Raw genomic sequence first — 14,241 nt, 5'->3', positions numbered from 1 at the left:
TGTTAACAAGCTAGCCTGTCTTGTTAACCACACTGCGACTGTGTGGGTCACACACTTCCCTGTTCCGTCTGAGCTCAGCTATAATCTTCACAGTAGCTGGGAGGAAAGTTGATTTTACCAGCAGCAATATATTGTTGTGAACCATCCCTGCTGTAATGCAAAGGATTTTGAGCTGGTATGGTCTTGAATGGGCAATTAAGGCCTATTATATTACAAAAGACCTGCTCCTGGTGGAGATGAAACTGCTTGAGCTGGTTTGTTGACTTTGAGATAACATGTTTCTCTCTGGTGCTGGGAAAATAAACTTCTGGAAAATCTTGGGGTTAGTGGTCTTATGCTGTTTGGGGGCATGTTGTATATCTCTTTCCTTTTCTCATGCAATCTCAGGTCTCCCCAGACAAAACCCAATGTTCTAACCAATACAATACCCTTTGCCCGCTCACTATTTTATGACCATCAACTGAGCCTAATAAATTGGATATTATGCTATCTACTGCTGCTCTTGGGGGTATGTGTGCTTACACTTAAACACACACACACAGATCGAGATCGAGATCAACAGAGCTGTGTGCATTTTTTCATTCCCCTTGTGGGTATGACTATGGGGACTGTCATGCTGAGTGCCTGCATTTCAAAATTTACCACCACACCACTCAGTACTGCAGCATATGCCCAGTTACGATGGCCTCCCAGAATTCTACCCTTCTCTTTGCCTGGATAGTCAGGGCTCAGGAATAGGACTGAGCTATCTGGGCAATGGGGATGCTTGTGGGATTCTTTCATGCCTGTCAGCTGCAGCAGGGAATCCCAGTGTGTCCTTCCTCCCTTCCTTGGGAGAATGGCACTGCCCATATACTGACAGAGAAAGAGGGAGGGGCTTATCAATGCTGCACTGTGCCTCCCTGTACCAAGTAGCGGAGAGTAATGGAGGCAACCAATGTGGCCCACCCCAAAATGGAAGTTTTTCACCAGATGTGCCTCATCATAATCAGTTACAACATGTTCCCGTTTGGAAGCTAAAGGTGCAGTCCTACAACAGATGTATTGTGGAGTAAGCCCCACTGAGCATAGTGAGACTTAAACATATGTAGGAGTGTAGCGTAAGACTATCTGTGTGGCCAAATGCACAAGACTTCTGAACAGTCAGCACTCCGAAGAACAGTAAAATGCTGCAATGTGCCACACTTATTTAGGTCTAAAGGATATGTAATTTTATGGTTAAAAATGGTCATATTAAATTACAGGGCTCCATGATTTTTTTAAAAAAGGAAGTACAACCTTTCAATTTCTCCAACCCATCGCCAACAGACGGTACAGAGAAATCAAACCATTAATTGAGGTTACCAACCTGATTCATCCCCTGTGATTTAAGGTGCCGCTTCACAAGACAACACTATGATTTGAAACCTAACTGGGAAGCAAGGCTAGGATCTTTGGGCTGGGTTTCTACTTAAAAAGCTTCAAGGACTTGAATCAGCATGTCACTGGGTGCTCTCAGAAACAAAGGGGCTGTGCCAGAGCCCTTTCAGAAGAAGCAAAAAAAGCGCAAAGGCATCTACTTACCTTTTTTAGTTTTGGTTAACGCCAGCTGACCCGTGTTAAGAGCATGTGGAATCTCTCCTTCTGTGCTTTGAATCTGTAGTAGAAGAAAATAAAAGTTTTTTTTTAAAATTATGCCGAATAGACAATATACTCACTGGTCAAATTATGTGAAACTGTATACTCTGCATAACTGGTTGCTTTGCTGATTAACAATTCCAATGCAATCAAATTTGGCAAACCAAAAGTCATCACTCATTGCTGTTTACCATTTGTGTATCCTTTTTAGACTTCCTGGACCAGCAAATAAATACTTAAGATGGAACACACAGGACCCAATAAATGTGAAAAGTCCATGATGTTATGTCAGTATCTCAGGGGTAATAGGTTAGGATAAGAGAGGGTTTGTTTGTTTGTTGTTTTTTTTAAGAAAAACAAAGAAAAACAATATTATAGTGATTTTTTTTCATCATCACAACCATCCTGCGAGGATCCTTTTAAAAGGTTATTTTTAGGTTTTAAAAAAAGAGATAAGAAGTTGGTACATTAGCCCCCCACACACAAGGAAGAGCAGTACCATAAGACCTTTATTAATACCAACTAAAAAACATAAAACAGTGATGGCCGGCTTGTGCATTTTAACAGAACTCTTCCTCAAACTTCATGTTAAAACCAAACAAAAAACAAAAAGGATGGGGAGGGACAAAAGGTATCACTTGTAGAGGGCACTGTAGATATTCCGTCTGCAACAAGTTCCAATCTTAAGCTCAGCAACTTATTGCAGATGGGGCTTCTACCATGCCCTCTACAGGCAAAATCCTACACTCTTTCCCATCCCCCACCAATTTCCTTTAAAACACACATCGCACTTGAAGAAGTGTTCTGTGACACTCAAAAGTTACCTCAACAGTTTTGTGGTATTTAGTTGGTCCTATATATACTAGACCCCTTCATGGATCACTGCCTTGTTGTGGCAAAGGGGCTTGTGTAACTCAGGGAAGCCATAAGCTATGCCGTGCAGGGCCACCCAAGACGGACAGGTCATGGCAGAGAGTTCTGACAAAATGTGGTCCACTGGAGAAGGAAATGGCAACCCACTCCAGTATTCTTGGCAAGAAAAACCCAAGGAATGTATCACAAGGCTAAAAGATATGAGTTTAAAAATAAAAGAGTTTTGCCAAGAGAACACGCTGATCATAGCAAATGCTCTTTTCCAACAGCACAAGAGGTGACTCTACACATGGACATCACCAGATGGTCAATATCGAAATCAGATGGATTATGTCCTTTGCAGCCAAAGATGGAGAAGCTCCATACAGTCAGTAAAAACAAGACCTGGAGCTGACTGTGGCTCAGATCATGAGCTGCTTCTTGCAAAATTTCGGCTTAAATTGAAGAACGTAGGGAAAACCACTAAACCATTCAGGTATGACCTAAATCATATCCCTTATGAATATACAGTGGAGGTGACGAATAGATTTAAGGGATTAGACCTGATAGAAGAGTGCCTGAGGAGCTATGGACGGAGGTCCGTAACATTGTTCAGGAGGCAGCAATGAAATCCATCCCAAAGAAAAAGAAATGCAAGAAAGCCAAGTGGCTGTCTGATGAGGCTTTACAAGTAGCTGAGGAAAGAAGGGAAGCGAAAAGCAAGGGAGAAAGGGGAAGATATATCCAACTGAATGCAGAGTTCCAGAGAATAGCAAGGAGAGACAAGAAGGCCTTCTTAAATGAACAATGCAAAGAAATCGAGGAAAACAACAGAATGGGAAAGACTAGAGATCTTTTCAAGAAAATCAGAGATCTCAAGGGAACGTTTTGTGCAAAGACGGGCATGATAAAGGACAAAGAAGGCAGGGACCTAACAGAAGCAGGTAAGAATAAGAAGAGGTGGAAAGAATACACAGAAGAACTATACAGGAAAGATCTTAATGTCCCGGATAGTCATGATAGTGTGGTCACTGAACTTGAGCCGGACATCCTAAAGAGTGAAGTCAAGTGGGCCTTAGGAAGCATTACTAACAACAAAGCTAGCAGAGATGACAGTCTTCCAGCTGAGCTATTTAAGATCCTAAAAGATGATGCTGTTAAAGTGCTGCACTCAATATGCCAACAAATTTGGAACACTCAACAGTGGCCACAAGACTGGAAAAGGTCAGTTTACATCCCAGTTCCAAAGAAGGGCAATGCCAAAGAGTGTTCAAACTACCGTACAATTGCGCTCATTTCACATGCCAGCAAGGTGATATTCAAAATCCTACAAGCTAGGCTTCAGCAGCATGTGAACCGAGAACTACCGGAAGTACAAGCAGGGTTTCGAAGAGGCAGAGGAACTAGAGATCAAATCGCCAACATTCGCTGCATCATGGAGAAAGCAAGAGAATTCCAGAAAAATGTCTATTTCTGCTTCATTGACTACGCTAAAGCCTTTGATTGTGTGCATCACAACAAACTGTGGCAAATTCTTAAACAGATGTGGTAAATTCTTACCAGACCACCTTACCTGTCTCCTGAGAAACCTGTACGAGGGACAAGAAGCAACAGTAAGAACCGGACATGGAACAACCGATTGGTTCAAAATTGGGAAAGGAGTACGACAAGGCTGCATATTGTAGCCCTGCTTATTTAACTTATATGCAGAGTACATCATGAGAAACACCGGGTTGGATGAATCACAGGTCGGAATTAAGATTGCCGGGAGAATTATCAACAACCTCAGATACGCAGACGATACCACCCTAATGGCAGAAAGTGAAGAGGATCTCAAGAGCCTCTTGTTGAGGGTGAAAGTGGAGAGTGCAAAAGCTAGTTTGAAACTCAACATTAAAAAAACGAAGATCATGGCATCTGGCCCCATCACTTCCTGGCATATCGAAGGGGAAGAAATGGAAGCAGTGACAGAATTTATTTACTTGGGCTCTAAGATCACCGCAGTCAGTGACTGTAGCCATGAAATTAAAAGACGCTTGCTCCTTGGGAGGAAAGCTATGGCAAACCTAGACAACATAGTAAGAAGCAGAGACATCACCTTGCCGACAATGGTCCGTCTAATCAAAGCTATGGTTTTCCCAGTAGTAACGTATGGCTGTGAGAGCTGGACTATAAGGAAGGCTGAGCGCCGAAGAATCGATGCTTTTGAACTGTGGTGCTGGAGAAGACTCTTACGAGTCCCCTGGACTGCAAGGAGGTCAAATCAGTGAATCCTAAAGGAAATCAAGCCTGAGTGCTCATTGGAAGGACAGATACTGAAGCTGAAGCTCAAATATTTTGGCCACCTAATGCAAAGAGAAAACTCCCTGGAAAAGACCCTGATGCTGGGAAAGATTGAAGGCAAAAGGAGAAGGGGATGGCAGAGGATGAGATGGCTAGATAGCATCATCGATGCAATGAATATGGACTTGAGCACGCTCCAGGAGAGAGCGCAGGACAGGAAGGCATGGCGTGCTATAGTCCATGGGGTCACGAAGAGTCGGATACAACTTAACGACTGAACAACAACAATATATACTAGAGCTGTGCACAAATGGCCCCTCAAAATTCTCCACCCTATTTGTGGGCAGAGAAACTCCAGGGGGATGAGAAATTCTACAACAGTGTCTCACAGGTAGGGCTCACTACCGGCAAGGGTTGTAGCACAGCTTCTTTCTTTTTTCCTAAGGGTTTTTGGTTTACTTCACTGCTTCAGTAGGTGGCAACAGCATCAACTGTGTTAAGGCTTCCACTTTTTTGAGGCAGAACTTTGAATTTCTTTCAGTGGTATTTTTGAGCTTACTGAATCACTATGAGGTGGCCATGGGTGCTATGTGTATTTTCTCTATTACATATCTTTCCATTGCTCTGCAGCCTCCCAGGCCACCTGCACTTCTTGAACTGAAAAAGACCCATGGCAGGAATTGCCTCATGACTTCTTCCTCATGATGGCTTTAACTGAAGTGTGGGAAGCCGAGGAAGCTACAGGCTACCACAGAGGTCACTGTACAGTGACAGACGGGACACCCATGCACACCCCTCAGACACCTCATGAATAAGGTAAGCAAGCACAAGAGCCCGAAACCCGACCCATGAGAATTCCTCTGAAAATTCTTTTCCTTTGAATTTAGTTTTGGGAGCAATTTCTTTTCTATCAGATTGAATGAGAATGGTCAAAAAAATGTGGAGAAATCCTCGGCTCAGCACTAATATATACTATTGCCTGTTGGGATTGTTTTTATTTTTTTTAAGTTTTATAGAGGAAGAATGGAGTATTCACTAATGGCAGGTTCATCACCCAATGGCTACAAGACACTACAGACCGGAGTCACTTGACATAATCTCAAACACAATGCATCTCAGTGGGCGGCACTACAGGGTTCCGAGATTGCATGGCCCTCTATAGAGTTCAATTTACTCTGGGAAACTGCCGAAATGCAGGCAGGCCTGCTTATGGGGATGGAGGAGATTGTAGGACAAAGTAGCTCCTTTGTTAAAAGCAAGAAAGCTACTCTAAATTAATTGCTAAATAAGCAGTTCTTGTGCAACTTTTTTATTCCAACAGAGAAACTAGACAGGAAAGCTTTTGTTGGGGGGGAAAAAAGAACCGTTGTACATGTTCTTGTTCTCTGCAACAAGTGAGCTATTCGATAGATGCCAGTCTAGACTATTAACGTAAAATCATCCCATATGTAAGAATGCAATTAAAATCAACATTTAGTAGAAGAGAAATCACATCATTGATGTATTTGTTCAGTTTATGAGTCTTGCTATAGCCAGGGATCTCAAGGCAACATAAAACACAATAAAACTACTACTACAATCCAAACGGCCACTAACAAGATTACAAGCAACAAATCTCCCCCCCCCCCGCAATCTATAAAAACGGAGAATGAAAACATATCAAGGCAGCAGATACCAAAGAGATCTAAAAATATCCAACTGTGAAGAAGAAAACTTATAAAACATAACTTTAAATAACGACTGGCAGCAAAACCTACAGAAAGTGAAAAGGCATGGGACGATAAAAAGGTCTTTGCCTGATGCCAAACAGACAACAAAGTAGCCACCAGGTGGATCACTCTGGAAGGCATTCCACACCTGGGGGCAATCACTGAAAAGGCCTGCTCACAAATAACCAGCCACCAAATTTCAGTATTCAGGGGCACTAGGCACATGATTTCAGGGCACAGGTAGGAACACAGGAGGAGGTGATTCTTCATGCTCTGAAGGACGTTATAGGTTAAAACCAGCACTTTAAATTGAGCTTGGAAATGAACCTGGAGCCAGAGAAAATGATAAATACTGATGTAATAGGATCGTAACACCTGGTTCTAGTAATTCTTGCTGCAATATTTTGTATCAACTGAAACTTCCAGACCTTCTTCAAAGGCAGGCCCATGTACAACACATTGCCATAACCTAAAAGGGAGATTATGAGAGCATGGATTACCGAAACCAGGCTGTCATCATCAACAAAGGGACATAATTGGCATACCAGCCAATTAAGTAAGAGGTAAAAAGACACAGGGGATACTTGTGGCTTGAGTGACAGAGATGAATCCACAAGCATCCCCAAAGCAAAGCTCCTTTAGGAAAAGTACAACACATTCTAGAACATCAGTACCCAGATAGATGAACTGCCCATCAATAGTACCTCCATCTTATCTGAACTGAGTTTCAGTTTCTTGGCCCTCATCCAATCCATTATCATGACCAGGTACTGATTAAGCACTTTCATTGGATCCAGGTGAAGCAGTGGGAGAGGGAGAGGGAGAGGGAGGGAGGGGGAGAGAGAGAGTTGTGCATCATCAGTATACTGATGACACTGCACACGAGATCTCTGGATGACCTCAGTGGTTTCGTGTAGATGTAACCCACACTACTTAATAAGATGGAACTGTATTCCTTCTTGGAAGGTGGACTGCTAGGAATTTTATTTTAGTTATTTTTATTTTATTTTATCTTAATTTTAGAGCTATTTTTATTTGTTGACATGTCCTAAGTCACCATGAGTCTTTAGGATAAAAGCAGAAGAAATGTAAACACAATTTTAAAATAAAAATAAAACACTGAATTAAGTAAGTCACAGAATATACTTGATTTTATTGGCTTTTAGGAGCATTTGCCCACCACTTCAGTTCTTAACATTACAAACATAAGAAGCATCTCTTCATTGTTAAAACAAACAAACTGAAACTCTAATGTCACAGGTAGCTAGCTATAAATACCTGCTTCTTAATTACATAGGTTATGCTCAAATTGTAGAGAAGCTATAAAGAGAAGCTATAAAGACAAAACTTTCCACCATTATATGTCATCTACAGGTAGCAATTAAAAAGAAAAAGAAAAACCAAAAACAAACCTGAAACACTGGACATCTTCAATTTAGTGAGAGCAGAACTTCTCAAGTTTCAGCACATGGTTTAACCAATTTTCATATGAAAAAAATTAATCTCAGTGATGCTTAATCTTGCAGAGTATCTCGGCTTTTGCAGAAGTGACAGCATCACTGCCATCCACCAGCCTCAAATTTGAAACGATCATTTCAGAAGATTATTCACCAGTTACAATGATGATGATGAATTTAATTTATATCCTGCCTTTGTATCAGAAATGGTGCTCAGGGCAGTCAACAATAATAAAATATAGTTTAAAAATAGAACCTTAATTAAAACATAACATAAAAATAGATCCATAAAAACACAACAATAAAAGAAATAGATAGCACCCAACTCAGCATCTTACTACTCAACATGAATTTTTCAAAGAATTTAATGGCTATTACACCCTCAAAGGATTCCACTAATTTTTTTAGAGAAAGGATGGTTCTTTTACATATAGCAGGGGTAGGCAACTTGTGGCCTTCCAGATGTTTCAGCCTACAATTCCCCATCAGCCCTAGCCAGCACAGTCAATGCTGTGGCATGACGGGAGTCAAAGGCCAAAACATCTGGAGGGTCACAAGTTGCCCGCCTCTGACATACAGCAATGAAGCCACACACCAGCAGTTCCTATTAGGAAGGCAGCCCCCCCTCTGCCACTGGAGGACGTGTAGAACAGAGCTTTAAGTGTGAACCTTCTTTCAGCCATTATCTGCCAGAAGGCAATATGCATGTTGGATTAGGCCTTAAATCAGAGGGAAAGTATGGCTGTATTGGGCTTCAGAAAGGAAATCAGGTAGTCACTGGTTTTATCATAGACATTTATTTATTTACTTACTTACAATATTTCTATACTGCTCCACATCTAGAACAGATTTCAGAGTGGTGGTATACTTTAAAAACACACACAATGCCAATAGAAACGGTGACTGGTCAATTTAGGAATACCTCCTGGAACAGTCCTGTTTTCAGGAGGTGCCAGAAATAACGCAGTGTTGGTGCCTGCCTGACCTACAGGGGCAGGGAATTCCAAAGAAAGGGGGCCGCCACACTGAAGGCTCTTCTCCTCGTGGACTCCATTTGGACCACAGGTCCATGTGGAACCACCAGGAGCAAGCCCTCTGATGACCTCAGTCACCGGCAGGGAGAAGGCGCTCTCTTGGGTATCCTGATCCCAAGTTGTTTACGGCTTTGTACACTAGCACTAGAACCTTAAACCTGGCCTGGTAGTGAATAGGCAGCCAGTGCAGCTCCCTCAGCAAAGTAGTTACATGCTGGAAAGGGGCAGTAATCCAGTCTTGAGATTACTATTGCTTGTACCACTGTGGCCAAGCTATCTCCATCCAGGAGAGGCCATAGTTGGTGAACCAGCTGAAGGTGTTAAAAGGCACTCCAATTTCTCAAACTACAGCTATTTTTTCTCTGTTGGCAGACTGGAGCACACTTGTATTTAACCCTCCTATGCTAATGGGTTATTGTGGAGCCCAGCAGCTATTTCAAATATTAATTTACTTTTTTTTTTTTAAGCAAATCTAAACCACTTCATACTCCATGCACTCCTCAAGAACTATGGAATCAATTATCCTCTGGTGTTTCATATCCTCCCACCTATTCCATTTTTTAAAAAGTAACATTTAACTTATTAAGTCAGAGTTCCCTAACCTTATTTACATCAGTGGGCACATTTGGAATTTTGAGACAGTGTTATGAGCACTCCCATAAAATGGGTGCCATGGGGTGGGCTTGTTCATTCAAAAAATGGCTGCCATGGTGGGCATGGCTAGTCACAAAAGACTCATTCCCAGAAGGCAAACTGGCAAGACTAAACGAAAAGTAACTTGCTCAAGCACTTAAGGACAAGGCAGATGTGGGGTCTGGACCCCACAACTCAAAACCACTTTTTTCAACCCAAATAAAGATGATGCTGGAAGGCAGCACTTGGTTTGCTGTTCTTAAAAAGGGAAAGTGGGATTGTGCCTGCTGAAAACAGTGACAACCATAGCACTGTTTGGACATTACACTGAACATGTGTCTGTGTCTGTTGGGGGAGGGGGGACGACAGCAAGACCACACCTGCTGCACCTTACAGTCATTCAGCATAATGCCTAGGAGTGCCTATGCATATGAAAGCTATATACACACTGTATATTTTAGGAATTCCTGGATTTTTAGGAAATAGCTGGTTTTGTTTTACTGGACTTGCTGGGAAGACTATTGAAAAAATGCTAAGCCACCTCTCTTAAAACAATATATCTTATTGTAAAATGCAAATGCCAAATGTTTAATGATAAATAATTAAGAACTTGAAAATGTAAATAAGTAGTAGTATGTTTTAAATAAATAAGTGTATTAAAGGAAAGATACTCATTCACATGCAGATTCAAAATGAATTCTGGGTAGTTGGCATTAAAAATGGTCAAGTTGACCTGGATGCTTTCCAAAAAGAAAATGCTGAGCTAAAGCCCTATCACTTGGCCCAAAAGTTATTTGAGTAATGAACAGGTGTGAGACTCTATAATCCCGGGTCAAAAGTGTAGTTAAAGTTTTCGCTTATCAATTAATAAGCAAAAAATATTGTGTAAGGTATATGCATCAAAATACAAATGTCCAGAAAATTTTATAGACTTCATAGACTTTATAGACTTTAACTGGCAAATTCTGAGTAAGGAATTACCTTCTCAAAGAAAAATTGATCTTATCTAGCCTGAAAAGTTTATTTGTAACCCTTTTTTGTACATTCTAATGTTCTAGGAATGTTTAATAACAATGAGAAAATGGAGGAGGCCCAGGGATGATCTGTGCTGCCTACGAAGGAGCGGGGAGGTGGGTTTCCGGGAACCGAACGATCCTATGGCTGTCTAGCCGCTGTCTAGCAGCCATAGGATTGTGCCCTAAGATTGTGAACCCTAATTTAAGAAACAGTGAATAATATTAGCTATGAGGTAATTTCTACACAAAAAGGTATAAGTATGTGCTGGTTTTGGAATGCAGCTTCTTATTAAAAGCTCCCCAAGCCTGTGTACCCGTCAGCTGAATAGCCTATTCAGTATTGGTACTTGGAATGAGATCTCTCCTTCTTAAGCTATTAGGACTGGAAGTCTACAAACAAAAATGTTTTTATGTCATTTTATGCATATTATGTTTCGAGTGATGCTTTTTATTAGAAAGTATCTTTCTAATAAAAATGAAAAATGGATCAAAGACATTTCCTTTATTAATTCTTGTTAGTACAAAACCGAAGCTGAATCTACCTACAAGAATTGTTGATGTACGCTTTGTATGAAATGTACTGATCAGCTATGGGTAATTAACTGGCAGCCAAAAGCTTCCTAAGTACTGGAACCAATAGTCTGAAAACACTCAGCAAAGGCCAAATCCTAACAACACACACACTGCACATGTGAGTAAGGGACTCTGCCTACTCAAGGGTGCCTGATCACAAATAGAGAGCATGAATATAGTTTGTAGGTATGTAGGCTCTTTCAGACATTATGCTCCTAGGGTGAGTGTGTGATTCCACTACCCCGCCAACACAATATAATATATTCTGAATAACGCTGGTCTAAAAATTTAAAAGAAAGAAAACTCACATGAGAGGAGGCCAAGAAATGAATTAATGGGGGGAAACTGCTATTAAAACAAAGTGCTCTTTCCTTTTAGCTTGATAATATATTATAAATGACTGGTATTAAGAGTTGCAAATATTTATGCCAGTGTGATGAAGTAATGAGCCACCAGGCAGCTCCCCCGCCCCACCACTTAAGCAGCTGGCCTCCATATTTCACAACTACTCCGATTTTCAGACATTTCCTCAATTCTAAGATGTTCTTTGGTGATAAAATTGCTTGGTTTCTTTCTTTTCATACAGCAAACTCTGACTTAATACTGTTTTATTAAAATAGAAACATCCAGTATCAAAGGACTTCCTCTTAGGAAACAGGCATATTTTCAAAATATCAAACTGAAGCATTGTGCCCCTGTTATCACAGCTTTAAAAAGAATAGATGAAATACTATTGAAGAAAAGCTGTTTGAGCTTTGTCCAAGGAAACAAGATGTGAACATTTTTTGCATGCAGTTTGTTGTAGTATTGATTCTCTTTAGGGCGGCGGGCGGGGGGGGGGGAGATAACCCCCTCTGCAGCTACTCTGTTACATCCTGAACACTGTGGTCCTGCTCTAGAGAAGGGCTGACAGCATCTTTGAGCAGGGCCAGTTCTAGATGTGCACCTCCGCACTGCACAGCATCATTTACTGGGCCCCACGCTCTGGTGCAGGCTCCAGCCAGTGTGAGTCTCAGTCTGTGGAATTATCCATGGTGGTGGAATGCAGTAGCAATACCACTGAAGTATGTGACAGGCGGCAACTGCGACCTGCCCACCATTTTGATGATTCCTCAGTTTTCTGAGGCGCTGTGGAAGGTCAAAATTGTAGCTTCCTACCTGGCTGCTGCTGCTTGGTAAATCCGAGCTAAGGAAGAGGGAGAGGTGGGAGGACCCCAGCTCAAGCATGGATGGGTCCTTCCCAGGCCACTGGTTCCTTGGCAGCTGCCCAACTATTCTGGGCGCCATTGCCCACCCTGCTGTAGAGGACCAGGCCTAATATGTCATGTCTGATTTAAAGTGGGAAATAAGGTACATATTCTAAGACATATTCATTTCCAAAACACAATACAGGTCTTGGAGTCTGAGATATGAATTTCTGTTAGGGTGGACTGTTTTAAATCAAGATGATTTAAATCAGTGAAAAGGTAAGAAAAAGGGTCAATTTAAATCACTGATTTAAATGAAGTTTACCACATATTTCCTGAACAGTGTAAATCTGTCCACTAAGCCATGTGAATATAGAACTAAACAGAGTATTATTTACACTATTTCATTCTTACAAGCAATTTAAATAATAAATATCTGACTTAAATAACAAAAAATCTTTTTTTTTTTCATTAAAAAATCATTTTTATTTACCCTGGTTTATACTGTGTATTTTCACCTAGTACTGATGTATTCAGATATAACATTTGTAATGTCTGATTCACTTTTGTACTGACATAAGTTCCTATATATTGAGTAGAGATAGTAAACATATTGTGTTTGTATATACACAGCCTGAAACCACTAAATTCAGGTCCAATTCATATGGAAATGTGAGCAACATGGTACAGCCCTCATGTTGTGGCTTTATCATAACTGTTTGGCCCAACGTTAAACTGGAAAACTTGTAAGTTAACATGTCAAAGAAAATGCTACTGTTAGTAGGAAAGATTTAGTTTTCCATATATTTCTGTATTTCATTTTGTCTTTCCGAACATTTTCTCCAAGACAGCTTACATACAAAATTCAAACAATACAAGAATAAAAGATAATGCAAAGACTAAAATCAACAAAAGCAGCAATCCTAGTTATACTAGCAAAAAGGTTGCTGTTAAGACCTTCATTTTTTTTCATAATTAATGTAGCCTGTTTTGTAGTATACATGCCTTTATATCTCCCCTCCACAGACACACATGTATAAAGCCCTCTAAGTAATCTGTAATGTCCCTGATAGCCATGATAGTGCGGTCACTGAAATTGAGATGGACATCCTAGAGAGTGAAGTCAAGTGGGCCTTAGGAAGCATTACTAACAACAAAGCTAGCGGAGATGACAGTATTCCAGCTGAGCTATTTAAAATCCTAAAAGATGATGCTGTTAAAGTGCTGCACTCAATATGCCAACAAATTTGGAACACTCAGCAGTGGCCACAAGACTGGAAAAGGTCAGTTTACATCCCAGTTCCAAAGAAGGGCAACGCCAAAGAGTGTTCAAACTACTGTACAATTGCGCTCATTTCATATGCCAGCAAGATTATGCTCAAAATCCTACAAGCTAGGCTTCAGCAGTATGTGAACCGAGAACTACCGGAAGTACAAGCTGGGTTCCAAAGAGGCAGAGGAACTAGAGATCAAATTGCCAACTTTCACTGGATCACGGAGAAAGCAAGAGAATTCCAGAAAAACGTCTATTTCTGATTCATTGACTACGCTAAAGCATTTGATTGTTTGCATCACAACAAACTGTGGCAAATTCTTAAACAGATGGGGGTACCAGACCACCTTACCTGTCTCCTGAGAAACCTGTACGAGGGTCAAGAAGCAACAGTAAGAACCAGACATGGAACAACTGATTGGTTCAAAATTGGGAAAGGAGTACGACAAGGCTGCATATTGTTGCCCTGCTTATTTAATTTATATTCAGAGTACATCATGAGAAACGCCGGGTTGGATGAATCACAGGTCGGAATTAAGATTGCCGGGAGAATTATCAACAACCTCAGATACGCAGACGATACCACCCTAATGGCAGAAAGCGAAGA

At 41.0% G+C, this 14,241-nt stretch overlaps 1 protein-coding gene across 5 annotated transcripts in view; it reads right to left on the bottom strand.

Moving 5' to 3' along the window:
• Positions 1–14,241, bottom strand: part of ITPRID2 (ITPR interacting domain containing 2) — an 82,243-nt gene that overhangs the window by 29,375 nt on the left and 38,627 nt on the right. For all 5 annotated transcript variants that reach the window (XM_084815247.1, XM_084815252.1, XM_084815236.1 and 2 more), the window contains one exon: positions 1,564–1,636. In XM_084815247.1, the coding sequence (XP_084671373.1) occupies positions 1,564–1,636 (73 nt within the window). The remainder of the gene's footprint in view (positions 1–1,563; positions 1,637–14,241) is intronic.

This window comes from Heloderma suspectum, chromosome 1 (genome assembly GCF_057233095.1).
Source record: "Heloderma suspectum isolate Gila_16-S chromosome 1, 16-S_ref, whole genome shotgun sequence".
NCBI lineage: Eukaryota > Metazoa > Chordata > Lepidosauria > Squamata > Helodermatidae > Heloderma > Heloderma suspectum.
The sequence above is the reverse complement of the archived record's forward strand: the minus strand, read 5'-3'. Positions and strand labels throughout refer to the sequence as shown.